The following is a 20,985-nucleotide window of genomic DNA, read 5'->3' as shown; positions in this document are numbered from 1 at the left end:
GATGAGCGCCGAACCGAAGCTGCTCTGTTCTTGATGCGGGTTTTCTGATTGTCGTGAGCAGCTTTGCAAGCCAACTCGAGCACTCCGACGACCGAAACTCTATAATCGCTGTTAGGTATACTGGTGCTCCAGCACCAATCCGTTCGGCCTAGTTACCCTTGCGGAGCAATCAGTGAATGCGACCAACAGGGAACTGGAGACCTGCGCGGTTCGAGTGAGACTTTGCCTTTCCCTTAACTTGTCCTCCTTTGTTACGTCCACGATGCCGATGCCGTACAACCACACGGGTTTACGGTTTGAAAGAAAATAAGATATTTTTTTGGGGTCCGCGTGTTTTATACTCTAGCGGTACACACTCACAGGATAGATACAAATCGGCAGACTCAGCCAGAGGGGCGAGTCCAACGAGACGAACGAATGAGCGTTAAAAGGGAGCGATGGCAAAAAAATACATTCATAGAGGCGAATGAACTGAAAAGTTTAAACCCTCTTAAAGCCAAAAAGAAGAAGTAGAAGAAAATACATTCATTACGATTTGTTCGCTCGTTGGATTCACATGCAGGCTAAAAAGGGTCCTTTTCAGGATCACAAAATTGTCTTCAATCTAAAAAGTTTATTGTTTTGTTATCACTCGATATCCCCATCTTGTTCGGCTAAACCTTTCTGTTTAGCGATTGCATTTGCCACTCGCCACAGCTTCCACAGTTGGAAAATTTCTTCCCATCCAGCTTGTGAGATATTTTACAGTAAATTACATTCAATGGCACGTCGCATTACCACCACTCAGTATTGGATTGGAGGTAATTTTAACCTGTAATTGAACATTTGCGATGACAGTGGTACAGTGTCAACTTTCAATGTGGGGTCATAATTTGGACCCCGAACTCTATGTTTACAAAAATGTCCAACTAAATATGTCGCATTACATGTCCGTCCAATTAGTTAAATGTCGAGATAAGTGTAAATTACTGTACTTTCAATCTAGAAGCAATTTAAGAATTGGTGAAAATCAATAAGCTCAGAACAACTGCCAAATTCACATACTCATCATATCCTGGCAAACAAATTATGAAAAAATCAATTTGTGTTTTATTATAATTTTGGATATTGTTTTAGAAAGCATTGAACTGTATTTCCTAAACTCTTTTTTGGAAGGTTTAATGGCCCTGAAAAGCGCCTTGTTTTATGGAATGGTTCCAATTTAGAAAACTTAGTACTCGTGGTTTTGAAAAAAAACCCATTTCGAACGCCCTCGATGCCGCCTTGTTCTGGATTTGCCACCAAAGCAGTTTGTATAAAGAACAAACTTTTTTCTTCTGCTACCTGATGCCGTTTTGCGATTGCGTTTGCCACTCGCCACTCGCTGCAACTGCCTGTTGTCTTGATGTCCACCGAACCGAATGTGGTCTGTTCCGAATGCGGGTTTTCTTATTGTCGCGAGCAGCTTTGCCAGCTAACTCGATCACTTCGGCGGCCGAAACTATATAACGCCGGCTAGGTGGACTGGTGCACTGGTACTAACGCGCTCGGCCTAGCTACCCTTGCGGGGAATTCCAGATCAACACGGTTCGAGCGGGATTTTGCCTTTCCCTTCAGTTTTCCTCATTTACCATGTCCAGACATGGCTGCTTGGATTGGTTTGTTGATGTGTTGTGATGCGAACCGATGTGGTGTACGGTTTGAATGAGAATGATCGTTACGGCAGCGGAGCGGGGATTTTTAAGCTGACTGGCTGGCTCGAGAATTACGCATGTGTGAGACTGCGACCAATGTTTCGTTCATTTTTTTCTTTTTCCTTTCCAATCGTGCTTCATTCTATTTCGCTGCTGCTCTGGTTGCCCGTTTTGGTCGGTACGATTTGAGGAGCACAAAATGGACCAATCAAAAATGGGCACATAGTGTATATGGACAATGCTTGATATTTCACAATTATTCAATTATTTATCTCAAGAAAAATGAAATGTTATTCGTTATGATAGATGCGTAGATATATTTCCTATCAATTGATGCAAAAACCTTTGCGATCTATTGAGAAATGCTCGAGTTATAAGCGTTCCAAATCTTGCATTTTTTCCTACTTGTTCAGTGCCTAGATTTCCATTTCACCCCCTATATCTTCCGGTTAGACGTAGTCCTACGTCAACAAACGAACATGTGTTGAAAATTGCATATATTTAAGCGTTTCTGAAATGTTTCCCAACGGAAAATATCAGGGACACAAACCAAAACGAAATAATTCTCTGAAGATATGCAACAAGTGAACCAAACAACTCGAAAAGTTCTGACACTTGCATCGATAGCTATCACTCGCACGGTGCTCTCGAATTGCTCGATATCTACAATAGTAAAATATGGCAAACGAGCAAAATTCTTATCGCCTCGATTTCTATAATAGGGCCCATTATCTCGATTTACATAATACGAGATTTTGCTCGTTGTGATGGTGATAGTGATTGTATTGAATCCTCGATTCGATTTATATAATAGAGCCGATTATAATGAAAAGTTTTGGAAAAATGGAAAACTAATTTCGTATCCAGATGTCGACACCGTACCGTTGTCATCGCGGATACACTTCAATTCGTATTCACCGTGAACTGGAAACGGGAATAAGGCCCCAAGAATACGAGTGAAGCATATTTTCGAACGTTTTGTATTCATTCAAAATGAATATTTGCATTTGTCGATGGGGTTTGAATCTCGGACGGATTGTAGAACGCAGAAGTCGATCTCGTTCGGATTGCAATTTTCGAATCAGACAAGGTTCCAGAATATGGGTGATTGACACTGTCACCCCTATTCTGTATTTCGATCGATTCGAAATATTTCGAGCGACTTGATAAAATTCCACTCCGTGCCATTCCATTTCAATGTTACGGCAATTTTGGCTTGTCTTTAACGTCCTCGTAAAGCTACAAAACTGCATGAGAGAACATGAGAGAATTTTCTTCCCGAGGAAATTGTCATCGAAAACCACAACACCAAACGCTACGCTATGCTTTTGTTGCCGCAACGTGATTTTATTCCGGGAAAAAATGTTCATTGGTAAATTACATTTTATTATATATATATATATATATATATATATATATATATATATATATATATATATATATATATATATATATATATATATATATATATATATATATATATATATATATATATATATAATATATTAAGATTTTACGCACGCATTGCAGGCAGATAGTTTGCAAAATTGATTCATTGTTTTACACCTTTTACACCACTCTCTCTCAGTAATCCAACAAACAAACAAAAACTACGCACCTTAGAAGGGCTTCAGCGTTTGCAAAACACAATCCCTGTTCATCATATACTTATATATTTATTATCTACGCACGCGCTCGACTTTTCGCCTTTCGCCTGTGTTGGGTTGGCTTAAAAGGATATATTTCTCTCTTTCGTGAGTGCGTAATGTATTTCTAGCTTTCTAGTAGTAATTGTTTGTATAACACTCTAGGATGAGGGCTTGAGTAAAGAAATAGATTTTTTATCTTTCCGGGATCTTCTCGCGAAGATTAAATTAATTATAAAAAACATAATTCACAGTTCAATGGTTCAAAAAAAAAAGGCACCAAAATTCCTGATTGGTGTGTGTATATTTGGGTGTGCTTATGCGTGTGTGTTTGAGTGTAAGTAGGGAAGATCAACTTCCCAATTGCCATATGGTTTGTGTATTGGGTAAGTCAAGGAAGAGCGTTTCCACGACTAGATGTCGCTTTCGTTTTGCCGACTGACAAATTTGAAGATTAACAAACTGAACAAGATTATCTACACTAGGCAATGCAATTCTCACAATGATTATCTTTTGTTTAAAAAACGGACTGGGGGGAAGAGAAAGATTAATAATAATATTGCGAATGCACAACAGAGTTTGTTCAGAAGATCCGCTCGTAAAACAGTAGATAGGCTTCCGCGTTCAGCACGTTTTCTTCGGGAATCTCTCGCACGTGACTGTCGGAAACATAGTACCACTTACCGGGTGTCGACTCCACGTCCGGTAGCGTCTCCGGTTTGGGTGAATAGCCAACGGCTCCCTCCTCTTCGGCGTCCGTAGGCGTATCGGGAGACGATCTGCTCGAGGTGCTGCTGGACGAAGTTAGCGCATCGTCACTGTCGCGCGCCGAAGCACTTGCGGTCATCCTGCGGGCCTGCTCTTTAGCCAACTCGCGCTCAAGCTGAACCGCCTGCTCATCCTCCTGATCCAGTTCGGTTTTCGAGCCCTTCGGAATAAATGCCCACCGGGGGTCATCCTTCGCCAGCTGGGGACGGACTTTAACGTACGCGACATAGTGTCCACCGTGCATCGTGCCGGTATGTTCCACGATGCCGTACAACGAGTAGAGCAGCTTTTTTTGGCCTGGCTTCACATTCGGGAGTCGCTTGATACGGGATCCACAGAACGGGGCAATGTCGAGCACCAGCGGGAAGGTTACGGTTTTGGTCATCTTTCGCAGCATCCCGCGAGGTCCAACCTGGAAGCGCTTGAGATGGAGAATCATAACGGCTGGCGGGGAAGAGATGAGGAATTGTTTGGTGGCATTTGTATTGACGGATTTGCCGTTTTCGCCATTAATTCGCTTCGTACATGCTTCACAGCAGACTTTATTGTTGCCGGTCATCAGTTCGACTGCGGTAAAGCTGTTGAGACAGGACTGGATCGAACACTCGTTCTCCTCGCACTGATACCGAGGGACCAGTGTGCTTCCCCAGTCGCTGTGACTCAGCGTTCGTTGACGGCGTGCTTTGGCTTTTTTGGCCTCCAAATCCATCTGCTGCAGCTGCTGTTCATTGTTAATGTTGATCTTCTCCATCATATTGGCCACCCCCTCGACGCTGAGACCGAACTCGCAAATAACATTTTTCTCACCAACGACTCCTTTGTTGGGGTTCTCTGGTGTATCGTCCGTCTTCTCCGGTCCTACAGGTGTGCCGGCAGATTGATTCCCGTTCTGGTCCACACCTTCAAGCACTCTCTTCGGCTGCGAATCATCCGTCAGATTATCCTCAACGTCCGCATCGGACATTCCGTCGTTGTCCGCGCCTGATTCCGCATCGCCTCCTCCTCCCCCAACATCCCCGGTGCTTTCCTCACCCGCACCCGCTGCCGACCCGCTGTTTATGCCGACGGCAGCATTCAGGTTAAGCCACTGTTTGTCCCGCTTTACTGCCCGATCAGCCTTCTTCAGTCGTCGGCGCTCTTTGTTGCTCATCGGTTTCGGACCGATGAAACCCGCGCTCGCTCCGTTGTCCGGCTCGGGGCTACCTTTTCGTCGATTGGGTGGTTGGGGTTTTTCCATACTCACCGGCAGCGACAGATCGAGGAAGGACTCGTGGCGCGGTGAGACGTGATGACAGTCCTGACAGGTGAGGGTCGACACCAGGAAACCCCGGAACACCTGTTCCGGTCGCAGAATTCGGTCCGCCGCTTGCAGTCCGTAGTATTTGATTTTCTCCTTTATGCTGTCTTCAACGCTCGCTGGGTCGACATTCTTTCCGTAGCCCATCGATAGCAGGATCACCAGTTGGTATCTGTTGGACAAAACAAAGCAGATAAATCAGTGCTGTTAAATGTCAAATCCAAACGTTCTATATTAACGACAACGACTAAAGTTAACCGTCTTCTATCAACAGTAGGCTCTACATTCAATCTATGAATGGCAAAATCAACTATGACGAAACTGTTTTCGTCTGTCGTGAATGATTGTGTTCGACATTGTCAAGATTGAGAATTCCATGTTTGAATATTTCATTATGGTTAGAATATTCAGTTAAGGTTTGAATATTTCACAGAACGAATTTATTTACATTGCTGAATGATCGCAATAACCTCAATTCGCGTAAAACCATGCGCATCGCTGGTGAAGTGAAAGCCCTTTTGAATGAGTAAAAATTCTTCGAACCACACATGCTCGGATTCCAAAATGACAACCATGTTATTGTCATCAATTCTGATAAAACTCCAGCTGGAGACTACGTGACTACGTTCGCCTTCTCAACGTAGCGATTTCTACGATAAAAATCAACAGAAGCCGCATGAGGAATAATACATTCACTTCGCGAGACGCTATCATGAGCAACGCCGATACAGCCTTCGCCAAAACGCAATACATTGTCATGACATTACAGCACGTGTATTCAAACAAAAAATGAAGTCTTTAATGAGCTTCCTTACAACATTGCACGTATTCGATCCCACATCTTGCTCGATGAATTTTGATAAATGGCAAAAGCAAGGAACTGTTGAAAAAATCTATAATGTAAAAAGTTATAATTATCGTCCCGATGCTGGTCTGGTCCGCCAATTGTGAATGTTTGAATTACAAAAAAAACTAGCTCTGTTATTATTTTATATTCAAAATACAGTCATACCTCGATATAAGGCAACCTCGATATAAAGCAACCTCGATATAACTTTTTAAGATTTTTACAGAAATAGTTTTTGGAATATAAATTATTTCGAATAAATGTTTCTAGTTAGTTTTCAAAATGGGGTAGCATTAGTAGTTTGCATTTTGGATCTCAATTTTATTTTTTGATAAAAAGGAGCATGTGGAAAAGCAATGTACGGATTGTTTTTTATTACAGTCCAGGACAATTTCCCTTGTGAAATACGCATTCCTTCAACCTGATATTCTTGGGTGGCCTTTTCATTTGGTATTGTTATGGCATTTTTGGAACTTTTAACATAACTAGCATAACTAACTTTAGCTTAATATGTTTCAAGAACAAAATTCAGAGGAATTCCCATTTGGAGATAAAGTAAGTAACTCATAGAAACTATGAAAGTAAACATTGACACTAGAGTTGAAACGGATATCCGGCCTATCCTGCCAATATTTGCTATCCGGCTGGATACGGGATATTGGAAAAAATCCATAATTTCTCAATAACACAACGTAAATAACGGACGGCGCCAGTGTTTTTCTGTGGTTAGCGTAACAGCCTCATAATTCGATCGGCCTGGGTTCGCAGCTGGCGTCGTTGGGATTTTCTGAGGCGAAAGATCTCTGGTTACGCCTTCCTTGGGAAGGGAAGTAAAAGAAGTTGGCCCGGCTCATGAGTTGTTGAGTTAGGTAGGAACAGCAAAACCATTTATCCATGATTAAAAATAAGGTTTGATTACTGAAGTGTCAGATTTTTTTTAAATTAAATCAATATTTACTCATAACATTAACTTATTAGCTGTACTCAAAATTACCCAGTGGTTATTATTATGATGAATAAATAATAAATTTTTGGAAGTTGATGATGACAATCGATTACGCTTGGCTTCGTAAATTAGGATAACTTCAGAGAACGGTCTTCGCTGTAATACTACTGCAAGGAGCTGAAAGATAAACTCTAGCAATCCTTGCCCTCAATTGACTGCTTAGATTTTAATGACCACCAAATGTAAGGATCGTGATTGCGATCGATTCTAAATGTTACTCTATTTCATCGACTTCGTCGGCAACCGGATTTTTTTTTCCTGAACGCGACGCTAAAGGCGTGTCCACATTATGCCAAATGATGCCGATCGGCCTGTACCAGGCAGCATATTCGGTTCGTTATGTAATGTGGACGCCCCATCGGGTGCACGAAGCCGATGTCCCATCGGATGCACGAAGCCGTCACGAACACACGAAGCACAATGTCGTCTACGATAATTTACTTCGTTTTGTTTTGGTTCGACTTTCTCGAACCGGACCCACTTGTTTCGGGTTGGGTTCGGTTTGATTCGAGTCGGTTTTCGGCACGTCGGCTAGCCCGGGCGGTACGTCCACATTGAGTCGCCTTTACCGGGCGGCCAAGGCCGATTGGCGTGATGTTGACGCGTCTTAACAATTTTTTCATTAGTCACTTCGTTGAAACAGTCCCAAAAGGTGTGTCGTGAGTTTCGTGTATAAGGTTTGATTCAGTCTCGTTTTTTTTTGTTTCATTTACACGTCTTGAAGACGACGATGAGCTGTTACTACAGTGGTAGACATTCGTTTAGTCGCACCCTTTTTTTCCCAAAAATTTTTTTCAAAATAATTTAATTCTTTGTACAGTTTTGCACATAAAAGACGATTATTGTTTATTTTCATTGAATTCATTCTGAAAAAAAGTATAAATTCACTTTTTGTTTTCTAAGTAATTCAAATATGTGGAATCAGGATGGATATTCGTTTAGCCGCATCCTAACATTTCAATGAAAGAAAATTTGTGCGGAAAATTTCGAGTCCAATCGGTAGCTAATATTTAGTATGTCCACCTCCATGTCGGATCACTTTGAAAACTCGATTTGGCATCGAGTCAGACAGCTTTTAAAGTGTTGCCATATTGATTATAGCCCAACATTCCTGAATTACTGCCTTGAGACTGGAAATGTTGTCAAATTGTCATCCGTTTACATAGACCATCTCGGCCAAGATTCTCCATAGGTTCTCTATGGGATTGCAATCGACTGCCAGCAGGTCATTCAAGAAGCGGAATGCCCTTCTCGGCAAACCATGCCTTCGATTGCTTGGAATCGAGGATATATGCATAATGCTGCTGAAAAAACGACATCCTCGATAGCGTTATTCTCAATATGGCCAATCAAAACGTCCTCCAGTAATTAAAGATACTTTTCGGAGTTCATTCGGGTGAAAATGAAACTAATGAGAAGCTTGCTGTGATAGCAAACGGCTCCCCACCCTGTCAAACTTTCGCCCCCAAAATTTCGCTTCGATCTCACGACATGCCGTTGACTTAAATTGTACCAATAGCAACTGTAACAGTCCGGACCATCCAAATTGAACTTTTTTTCGCCGGAAAATGCAACATTTCTTCATTCTAGTTTCCATTCCATGTATTGCCGGGCGAAAATGAGATGGTTCTGCTTATGGGTGGCGGTCAGTTTCGGCTTCCGTTGAGGTTCTTCCACATGTGACTCATTCAAGATGCGCGCAATATGCCTCTTCGTTACTGAAACAACCGATTCTGCCTTAATGTATGAGTAGGACATCGTTTCCTGGTTGCTTCGTGTCTTATTCGACCTTTAAGACGCAAAGTAACTTTGTTGTTCCCATTTGTTGGTCGTTATATCCCATATTTCTGGCATTATTTAAAGAAATTCCGTACCACTTTCTCAGATAGACCAATTTATGTTACGATCGAGCGATTAGAAAACTTTTGTTCACTGAATATCTTTATTATTTTCCGCCCCTCTTCCGTCAATAGAATACATTTCGCCATTCCTTTAAATTCTACGTAGATCACTAATCTGACCAATTTCTTACGTTGTGCACATCTAATATTTATCTTGTAAATTGAACATTCGCAAGTATGTTTTCAAAAAACACAGATAAAGGCTTGGTGATTAAGCGAAAACTCGATTTGTATGCCCTGCGGCTAAACGTATGTCTCGGGAACAAAAGACGTTTGAATGTTTATATCCACCGATGCCGCCTTGTGTGTGTGATTGTGACGCACGTCCTTTCAATTAAAGCGACTTAAATATACTATCACTACAGCAAATAAGTATCCCGATAAAAAGAACATTCCTAGTTGTTTTGAAAGTGTTTCAATTTTTTTTTTTCAAGTGCGGCTAAACGAATGTCTATCACTGTATCAGAAGATTCATCGCAAGATATTTTATGTACTCCAATAACATTGCCAGCAAGACTGTTTACGTTTCGAGAACTCCTAAATAGTCTGACTAGATCCTCGGTTCTAAAAAGGTTGCAATTGAGTAATTCTGATCTTCTGGCTCCTTATCAGAAAAAAACCCTGTTAAAGATTACTTCCAGAAAACTTGAATCTCTATTAAAGGATATCCACGGAAACGGGGAATTTATTCATAGTTCATTATTTTTATGTAAAATGTGTTTATTTCTTTTAAAATGTAATCATTTATTCGCTTCATACACAAATGCAGTGTCATCCAGTTTCGTATTCGCAAATAAAAAGCCGCATATCCGACTGCCGGATATCCGACTATCAGGCCTTGAAGCTATCCGGTAGCCAGCCAACCTACTATCCCTTCCATCACTAATTAATACCAATTTAACTAATTTTTTTTAGTAGAGAAAACTCTACTTAAAACTGATCATTGTTGTCTACGAAAATCCTCTTAAATGGGCATAAGAAAGGTTTATAAAAACTGCTGAGTGATAGAAAATTAGCTTTTGCGCATTTTTGAGTAATGATAAACAGTTCGCATCAATAAAAAAAATTGTTTTTGCTTCAATATAACGTAACTCCATATAACGTAACGAGAAAAAAAGTTGCCTCATATCGAGGTATAAATGTATCAACAAATCAATATTATCAATTAATCAATCATAATGATCGTATTTGGGCCAGTGGCCTTCATTGCCATTTTATGGTGTTGCAACTCTCTCTTAGTCTAATCCTAAAAATAGAAACAAAAAATTTCCGTTCATTCAGGACAATCGGAAGTAGAGCATCACCATGTTACAATGGACCTACGGGAGCTATATCCCAAAAATGCGCTATGGGATGTAATTAACGATTCCTTAAATCCTTAATTACATCCCATAGCGCATTTATCGAATCCAAATAAACAAATTTTCGTCCTCTGGATACGTCAGAATTTCGTTCTAAAAATGCCACCAGGCGGGTAAATTGCTGTTTGTTTATCTTTTGTTTCTTAAACAAGACAAGACAAGATTCAAAATGTTAGCAAAAAAGCTAAATAAATACGAAATTAAACTTACTACATTCCGCGTGACTAGCTTTCACCATCTAAAACACAAGTGACAAATATACCTGTTTTTCTCCGTGACATGACAGTATCGTGGTATTCATAGGGCTTTATTCCCAAATACACTACACGTGAAAACAATGTGTAGTGAGTACAACCTTATTCCGGAATACACGCCACTGTAAACATTTGGTAGAATTCATTATCAATACACCGAGTTCATCCGACGATGTTATTCTGATTTACACTTCACGCTCTCTTTTGTGTAAACAGTCATACACTCTCCCGAAAAGTTGGTATATATGACGAGCTTTTTGGTAAATATTACCAATATTTAATAAATGTTTGCAATACGAATTCTTCGTACATATTACACGATATGATGTCAAATCGGCCAGTATAACCCAGTATAAGCAGTCGGTTCAACGTTCGTTTAACATATACAACATGTTATATTAACCCTACCTTTATGTATATATTGTTATGAATTTATTGAGCTTTTGTATGCATCTTTATTCATTTATTCAACTATCTGAACTATTTAAAATATTTATTGAACTATCTAAATTATTTATTGAACTATCTAAACTATTGACATCTGATCCTGTTCGATTGAGTCTGATCCATGGCTACAAATTAGGAAAAAATACACAGTTATTACTATGAATAGCTACGACAGACTACTCAATTCTCACCATTACCCTCTCCCAGGACCAGCTTGTAATTACTTCTCAGCCAAACACAGTCGGGAGATATCATGAAACTGACAAAACCCAGATGGCATTATGTGAAGCTAGCTTTATGCCCCGTTGCAACATTGACTTGACGCGCAGGATACGGAACCTGCGTCGTGACGAATCCGGAAAACATCTAATTGATTGAGCCACCGATCACAATCGTCTGCAAAACGTTTATGAAGTTGTCCTTGACCGAATCCAACAGGTAGAACTAGGACTCGACAGGGCTCGTTTTTGTGAATCGAAGTACCCAGATTCCTTACTATTGAAGTTCTCCCGCAGCAGATGAGCACAAATCATTGCTATCCAATATGTATAAATATCAATTAAAGAACATAAATTGAATTGATTTTCACGAATATTACTTACCTATCCCGAATCTGAGTTAATACGACCTTCTTCTGTGATGAAATCAATATCGGAAAGTAGTGCCTTGCAACTCAATTAACAACTCGGTAATTAGGCTAATAAATTTATTTTCTTCGCGGTTGCCAGTAATGACAATCGTAAAAGTTACTAATACCGCGAAGTAAAATGAATCAATCGTTGGTAGGGATGTGTATTGCATCTGACATTCATTTTACAAACGATTGGTAATATTTACAGAAAATATGTATATTCTACTGTTTGAATTATAAAAGATTTGGAAGCTTTTTTTTAGTAATCCATTTTCTGGGTGTATCGACACAACTCGAGGATAAACAAAAACAAATACAACTGACGTTTCTATTATGGTGGGTATAAACTAGTGATATATTCATGTGAAAAAATAGGATGAGATTTATAGAAATCGCATCAACCATTTACACTAACGCGAACTTATATACTGAATATATTCATATTTTCGGTGAATTTATTCACCTAAAGTAGAACTGCATCCAACTTTAGTGATTTCTCACCAAAGAGAAATTCACCAGCGTTTACATATGCCTGAATTTATTCTATTCATAGTGGTTATATATACCTCGAAGAAGTGTATCATTTATATTCTCACCCGTTTACATCTATTTTCGTGTGAATAAATCCATCTATAGCTATAGATCTCCCAAATGTAAACGCGCCATTAGAAACAACATCGGAAATGAACACAAGGTCATTTTGGTATCCACTCCACATTCTACACGAAGTTCATTTTTACACATCACGATCGGTGGAAACGCAAAAAAGTGAAGTGAGATGTAAGCGTAGTGGAAACGTAAGTGTTAGTGGATACGGGAATAATGCCCATAATAACACCGAGTTCATCAAAGTTGTCACGGCGGATGAACTCTTCTGGATTCTACACACACAGTGACAGCCGTAATAAGGTGGTATACAATTCACTTCGTTTTCACCGTGAAGTGACGTTCGTGATCAGGCCCGTATTCGAAGATTTCTCGGTGAAGGTGAATCCTGATTTTTTCACTCCATTTCTATGACCATTGAGGAGATCTCAATCAATAACCTTCTAAAGACTAAACAAGTGAGTGAAATTGACAATAACAAAAATGACTTTCAACACATTTTTTTTGTCAGAGCAAAACGAGACAGGAATGAACTTACAAACAACCCAATGAATGTCAGAAGCATACAAGGGTCAGTATCAAGTTTATCGAAAAAAATACTTTGTTTTTAAGTGTCAAATCTAAGGCCACCGAAAGTTGCTGTGAAATATTAAGGTATGCAACTGATTGAAACAGAAAACAGATTGAGCAGCACTGTCATACAAATAACAATGGATGCTTCAATCTGCTCACCTTCTTAGGTCCTCATTCCGTACGCTCTCGAGCAGATGCCTCAATAACTCGTGTGAATCGTGCTGATCCATCCCAGCAAACTGGGAACATTTGATGATAAGCTGGCGACGAAGTTTTTGCGGCGAAAAGACTCCACCGGCGCTGGACTTCAGCTCGGCCAGTGCTTCTGCCAACGCTTCGGTCAACGGTCCCCATTGGTTCAGCTCGCCGTTGATCGGTCTCATCTCAGACTCTGTGCCATCCTTCAATTTCAACACGCCGCCCGGCAGCTGAAACTTTTCCCCGGCAACGGCCGATTCCTGCAGAACTTCCAACAGGAAGGGCGTTCGGGCTAGACATTGCAGGACCGCGTTGAAATAACATGTGTTGCCCAGATTCGATAGCCCACGAAGTCTAGGCAAACTGTCCACAACGGAAGCAGCAGCAGTAGCAGCAGGGGATGGATTCTTCCCAAAATCCAACCGTAAATCACGGTAATTTACATTATCCGATCGCGTTTGATTCCCGACGCCCATGGTGCTGTTTGTGACACTTGAATCGCTGAGAGCCCTCAACGAGTCGGCGGTTGTCTTAAGCTTTTCCTCAATATTGGCGATTGCCGGTGGACCATTATCTTTAGCTTTCGCCTTTTCCGCCTCACGCGTTATAAACTCAACGCATTCCATCAGTCGGGGCATCGATTTTGGATTGACCGTCACGTCGCACTGGTAGCACCAAACCTTGAAATCGGTCGTGTTCATCACCAGCGCATGAGATTCCGATCGAGGGGTCTGTCAAGACGTAATAAACTTTCTTAGCAATCCAAATCACAAAAATATCTTCAAATCTACCTTGTAATGATCCATAGCATGCTTATTGCGATATACCCCGCACAACTGGGTTCCACATTTCAGACAGAGCCAGAGACTCAAATCTTCCTCAAACTGTAGCCCATCTCCGTCCACAGCTCCATCCGCATCGCCTTCGGCAGGTTTCACCGCAGCCGTTGGCTTTTCCTCCAAACATTTGGAACATTGTTTATCCAACCCTGACACTCGCAACTTCTTTCTCAGTACCATCAAATCGAGAGACTTCTTAATGTGAACGCAAGTCTCGCCCATTGCTGCATTATGGTGGTTGTGGGATCTGACATCGTCATTAGATTCCGTCGAGGAATCATCATCCCTCAGCTCGGCGCTCTTCTTCTTAACCATCACTGCCAATAGAGGGGTTTCGGAAAATCTGAAAAACAGAAATTTACCATAAATATCACACAAAAAACAACACTTTATAGGTGCGGGTGCTGGAAGCAAAAGGGCATCCCCGCTGTGACCTAGTTTACACTTCTTCACGTTAAACATAATTTTACCGAAGAAAACGTCAATCGAACTCTACGCACCATCTAAACCTTTTTGCCCCGGCCAACTAGAACGAAATACCTATCATTTACCCACTAGAATCATCCCAATTTCACCTTCGATTGAGGTTAGCTCCCATATCTATGAACAAAACATTTTTTTCCGATCTCATCCGAAAAATAAAACCAGCAACCATCGATTCGCCCAAAAGCCAGTCAGCCAGATACTTACGCCGTTCAAAATTCTTCCACTCGAAGGCGAAGGTGATATACACTAGATAAACTACGCACTCGAACCCCGAATTAATAGAACGCACTCGATGGCGAGAGGGGCAGAGTTTTCATTTTTTCCACAAAAGTAATGCAGAAAATGAACGACGACAACGATCCTCGCGAACTTCGAACGATACAAAGAGACAACGACGTATAAAAGCAGGAGTGTGACAGTTGTGTGACAGTTTCCGTGGAGCCCTGTGGTACTGATCGAAATTATGAATGGACGATTTTTTGGCGAGGGGTTTTAATCCCAAACTAGTGGCATTTCTTTGCCTACAATCCCACCCAGTCTACTTTGTTGTGTCAGGTTGGTCCCAACAAATGGTGTCGACAACGATACTGATATCGTGCCATTTTGCAATGATTTTGTCGACCTATCCTTCGTATTTGACAACCAGTTACGGGCCAACACTGTGCCAATCTGGCACCGCGTCGACCGACCGAAAAACTACTCGACTCTATTATGGTTTTATTTTGTTTTTCATGATAATGAGAATAAAAAGTGATGACAAAAAATAGACCGTTGATGGGAATTATTTATTTCTTTATAAATATAAACAAATATATTACACATTACATTTAATTGTATATGATATTGTATGTATATGATTTTCTATGATCTTTTTTAGCATATTGCATATTGCATACTGCATCACTGAAACAAAACATTAATTGATTAAATTATATCTGTTTCAATTCATATTTTACCGCACTATATACTTGCTATCGTGACGGTATTTCTCGTCGTATCACGATGATTGCGTATAATTTTACGGATGTGCTCAGATATTGTTTTTTTACAGCGTGGCGAGGGGCAGGAGTGGGTGTCCACCAACTGCTGGATGCTGCTGTTACTTACTGCACGGCAATGGATTCTGCATCGTGTGGGTAGTCCACTCTGGTGAAACCATTTGTATGCGGAAGCATGTGTCCCATCCGAAGACCACGAAACGTTCGAATGTGAACCAACAACTACTTAATTGAAGTACTGTGGCCTCACTGAAATGAAAATTGTATTCACAGCAAATATCGAAGAAAACTATATACATTGAAATTTTCCTTACCCCTGAAGGTGATAGGTGATAGCATAACCATCCCAGATACTCCAGCTCCATCAGGATTCCAAATCGGAGGAGGTATGTATACCGACCAATTGCTTGGTGTTGCTGTCTTATTTGCTGCACGGCAAATGAATTCTGCATCATGTAGGCGGCCCAATCTGGTGAAACCATGTGAACAAACTAAAAAAAATAATATAAAACAATAAATCGTAACCTAATTGAAAAACTTCTCGTACTTACGACATCTGATTCTCGATACATTTTCTGTTTTGTTTTAAATGAAAGTTCGGAGAGAAAGAGAAAAAACAATACTTGCAGTGATGCCGTTTCGCTCAGTTGATGTATCGAGTTCATTTATAGCTGAAACTATAGGCAGTGCTGCTTGCGGGGGGGCAAAGCGGGATTAGATTCCGGCACTTTTGTAGCACTTTATGGCGCTCGGTCGACATCGGACCGATAACCGCTCGAAAACAGTTTAGAGCGGGCAGTTTCATAGATTTTCGAGCAGTTATGGACCCGATGTCGACCGTAACGGTGTAAAGTGCTACAAAAGAGCAGGAATCTAACCCTGCTTGACCTCCGCAGGCAGCACTGCCCACAGATTTAGTTAGAATTGTGTGCAACAACTCAGCTGAGTGAAACGGCATCATTGCCTCTTTCTTCTCTGTCTCACTAAACTGTCATTAAAATACAACAGCGAGTGAACCATCATTTTGTAAGTATACAAAATTATTTTCGTTTGTTATGTGAAAATTATTTGGTTTTATTCCAGCAAAATACCAGCATCCTTGATAACGAGGAAGGACACCTATTTACGCATCACGAGAAGAATAACGGCTTGAATTATTGTTATGCCCTTTGTTGCGTGCTCACATCATCATTTTGCTGGAACGTATTTTCTGTGGAGCCCGAATCGAATCGGAAATCGTTTCTCCGAGTGAATTAGACCATAAAGTCATTTTAATCATGCGCATGGTAGAATTTCTATGTGAGTCGTTTCAAGTCGCTAAATTACAAAAATCGTAACAAGTCCCGGAGATGCGGTTTTCATTAAATCTCATTCACGGTGGAGAAGGACGAATCCAGTGGAACGATGCAGATTGTTCAGATTCCGTTATTAGAAACTTGGTAAGAAATGTTCCTATAAAACCAATATGACAGAGATTTGTCGTATATGGGCCGGCAATATTATGTCTATAAAATGTTTTAATTGCAGACAAATAATTCGTCGTTGGGTACTAGGAGGTATAGGACAGCTTTCAACAGCGACAGTATAAGAAAACAGCGACAGTATAAGAAAATATGACAAGCTACTACGAAGCTGTTGTGGCTTAACAAACGAACAGTAATTGAATTTTGAGGGTAATTATAATCAGTATAATCTACATTTGTTTATAATAATTTATTCACTTTTACAGTTTACCATATTTCAAAACTGAGGAGGTGGAAAGGATCGTTTTTTTTTGGATTTCATAATATCGAACATAGACAAGATCAAAAAGAAGAGTTACAACTAGGATCTTAGAACTAGAGGAATTCCACGAATTTAAGATTGGCTCTATATAAGAAACAAAAAAATCGAATATTTATCTGTCAGATGGCGCAAAGAGAAATATATTGCAGATGATCTATTCCGTGCAAAAAAGCTCCAGGACGAATGCAATTCTGGGAGAGATGTAAAGTGAACAGAATCGTTATGAGGACTTGATGACGAAGTTTGATACTCCATCAGGAAGAATCACTAACCGTCAAAAACATAAACAGATCAAATATCAGTGTGATAATTATATTAAGAAGAAATGTGTTGTAATGTGAATTCAATAATGGATTTGTAAAATAAAATGAATAGTTGTCAACAACGTTACATTTTTTTTCGTTTTCTCATTCTTCAATACAGCCATAATGAGGGTTGAACAGTTTTGCATTCGGTCGACGCTGTGCCAGATTGGCACAGTGTTGGCTCGTCATTGATTGTCAAATACGAAGGATAGGTCGACAAAGTCATTGCAAAGTGGCACGACATCGGTACCGATGTTGACACCATTTTTTGGGACCGATTTGGCACAACAAAGTAGAGTGGGATTTTATACCAGGGACAGACATACAGCTGTACTTGCGTTGTACGTGTACAGCGTTGTACAGGTACCATCGTACCATGACAGACATACTTTGGTTGTACATTGTACCAGAGAAGAGAAGTGGAACTTGAGAGAAAAAAGTGGCAACGATTTGTGGCAAGAAAATGTAAACAGTGAAAAAATTGACAGATAGTTTACGCCAAGGAGCTGGAATTGACAGGTGGTTCGTTTTCAACAGTATGAGGATAAGGCATGGAAAATGCGAGAGGGGATGAAAAATGACAGCGACTATTTTTGTTTATAAACAAACCAGGTCCAATTTTTATGCTACATAGCGTTTTCTGCACACCAACAATTACCTACGCTGGACCGGTTTCAATCGAACTAGCTGTTGTGTCCCGCACGATCAGGTGAGTCTCCAGCTGAAGCAGCAGTCGTCGGGAAACGACATGCCTGGATATCCAAATCGTACCGTTGCGCGCACTCAATAGTAATGGGTCGTCAACGACTAATGTGATCAAAGCGAATGGAACTAGGAGCAGTACGGTACAAGCCCGCCGGTAGTGGCTCTTTCATATACCCACTAGCACAGCTCCCACAATCGCTGAATTGCCAATCCCAGCAGCAACGGCAACAACCCTCACGTCCCGTAAAACAGCAATGAAGACAATAACTTGCAGCAGTCACCGAAACACAACAATGATGCCAACAGCGTAAACAAACAAACACATAGCGGTATGCATTCTTCATTGCATGCCATTTGTTATCCTCTTTCTCGGAAACGCTAGCCGTTCATTTGGCCGCTGTCAATTCGAACTCAAGTAATGGCTGAACAGCAATTCTGACATAACGTTCCACCTTATTATACCGCCTTGGTTTACGCTCTAAAAATTGAACATAATGTTAAGATGTCTCTAAAAGGGTGGGAGACATCATATATAAGGTGGGAGGTTCGTATATAATGTTATTAATGTTAGCATCATCATGATAACTGAAATTGAATAAAATATACATATAGACGCAAAAACGCTGTGGATAGATATTATAATGCATTTTTATCGGTTTATGTATAATGCATTATCAAAATAAATCCATATGTATTGTAATCATAACTTGCTGTGCTATTCATAACAACATTTATGATCGTATTCCACCAATGATGACAAATGTGTAATTTACGAATAAAGCTTCGCCATAGAAACTGAACATTGAATAAAAAAAAATTAAAATGTGGTAAGAGCATCAGTTGAAATATTTTAAAGCATTCTCATCGGAATAAATTGAATGATACAATAATTATACGACTAAATAATGTAGGTACGCTTAAAAAACAACATAAAAATATGATTTCTGAATATTTTTTTTTCAGTTTTGAACACACCCCATAAAAAGCTATTTTTATTTTTTTAAATACCCTCTGTTGGTATTGTATCTAGAATTTACAAGGTAATAAAACGTTAACGTCAATTAGTTTCTAGTAATCAGTTTTTTAGTTGCAGGGGAAATTAACACCAAACTATCTTTGTTTAGTATTATATATAGATTCCATGCCAAACTGACATAGTGCTTCTCAGATTTTCGTGTAAATTGGTAGTTTTGTCCCTTTTCGTTAAATATTAGATCCCATTCCATTTTAGGGTGGTTCGAAAAATCTAGTTTTCTCCTTTTTCCAAAGATATTTTTTTTAGATTCATATCTTTTGAACTACTAAACCGATTCAGATGATCGACATATCAAATTGGCCAGTTAGCCAGTTTTTTTTAAATACTATACTTGCAAAAAAAATAATTTTGTTTTCTTGATTATTGATCGTAATTGTTCTTTATAGTTTTCATTCAAGGGCGCTATGTTTTTTATATTTTTTCTCGAAAGCTGAGGATTTTTTAAATAACATATCCAAAAATGTGTTCTTCGTTTTTAAATTATGATTGTTCAAAATTAACCGATGGTTCAAAAAATCATTTTTCTCCTTTTTTCCTAAAAAGAGGTTTTTTTTTAAAATTCATAACTTTTATCTCTTGAATCGATTCATATAATCGACATAGTTAATTTAATCAATAATTTCACAGGCGCAAATTTTTTTTTAATATTTTTTTTATATCAACAATTTCACAGGCGCAAATTTTTTTTTTTTATTTATGAAAAACAAAATTTATTTTTATTTATTTTTCGTTTTATTATTTCTCGAACAACTCTGAATTCTTTGCTTTAATTTGATATATCGATCATCTGAATCGCTCTAGCAGTTCAAATGTTATGAATTTTTGAAAATAGGAAAAAGGGGAAGAAATTAATATTCCGAACTATCGGTTAACTCTAAAAAATTATAACTCAAAAAAGAAAAAAGAATATATCTATATTTGAGTAAAAAATATAAATGTGTAAAAAAATCCTCAGTTTTCAAGAAAAATATAGAAAAATATAGCGCCGTTGGTCCCGAAGACTAGCTAATTTACTTCAATTTGATGTATCGATCATCTGAATCGGCTTAGTGGTTCAAAAGTTATGAGTTTTTGATAAAAGTCATTTTGAGAAAAAGTGAAAAAAATCGAATCATCCAAAAAAATAATAATATAGGTTCAATGTTTTACCATGACGAAAACAAGCTACCAATTTTTCAAAAATCTGAAAACCAATGTATCAGTTTGGCATGGAATGGCTGAAGTAATACTGCAATAGTTCACAAATTTCAAAGTTCGCGTTTTTCTTGTTGTTTTTCATGTCTTTTACGGCCATAATAATAATTAGAATTACTGCATTTGGATTGATGCTAGAAAATATCATTAACTTCCTTGAATAATGGATGTGATATAATTCACTTTATATATGTAGATATATTAATAAATGTTTTCAAACGAATACATTTGTCAAACAAACTGCAAAACTAAATACTTTTATACTGTGCCTTCATTTTTTGAGTTTAACGTTCAAAGACCCTTCAATAAAAATGACATTGGAACAACATAGTAAAACTGACATACAATTATGACAGATGATTGCTTTTTGATTGGCGCGTGCTCCAACTGGTGAACCGCCAATTAAAAGGCACTCCAACTAAAAAAACG

At 39.3% G+C, this 20,985-nt stretch overlaps 1 protein-coding gene and 1 long non-coding RNA gene across 2 annotated transcripts; one reads left to right on the top strand and one right to left on the bottom strand.

Annotated features, from left to right (window-relative positions):
• Positions 1-3,493: 3,493 nt before the first annotated feature.
• Positions 3,494-14,936, bottom strand: LOC129762934 (ubiquitin carboxyl-terminal hydrolase 16). The gene is made up of 4 exons (XM_055761568.1): positions 14,738-14,936; positions 14,000-14,390; positions 13,170-13,939; positions 3,494-5,556 (listed from the first exon to the last, which is right to left on the bottom strand). The coding sequence occupies exons 2-4, from the start codon at positions 14,360-14,362 to the stop codon at positions 3,903-3,905; spliced, it is 2,787 nt and encodes a 928-aa protein (XP_055617543.1). The 5' UTR covers positions 14,363-14,390; positions 14,738-14,936; the 3' UTR covers positions 3,494-3,902.
• A 1,424-nt stretch (positions 14,937-16,360) lies between these two features.
• Positions 16,361-17,613, top strand: LOC129763310 (uncharacterized). The gene is made up of 4 exons (XR_008740885.1): positions 16,361-16,557; positions 16,615-16,970; positions 17,059-17,204; positions 17,261-17,613. It is a non-coding gene; the product is annotated as an uncharacterized LOC129763310 (long non-coding RNA).
• Positions 17,614-20,985: the final 3,372 nt, after the last annotated feature.

Source organism: Toxorhynchites rutilus, chromosome 1 (assembly GCF_029784135.1).
Source record: "Toxorhynchites rutilus septentrionalis strain SRP chromosome 1, ASM2978413v1, whole genome shotgun sequence".
Lineage (NCBI taxonomy): Eukaryota > Metazoa > Arthropoda > Insecta > Diptera > Culicidae > Toxorhynchites > Toxorhynchites rutilus.
This window is presented reverse-complemented; position numbering and strand designations above follow the sequence as displayed.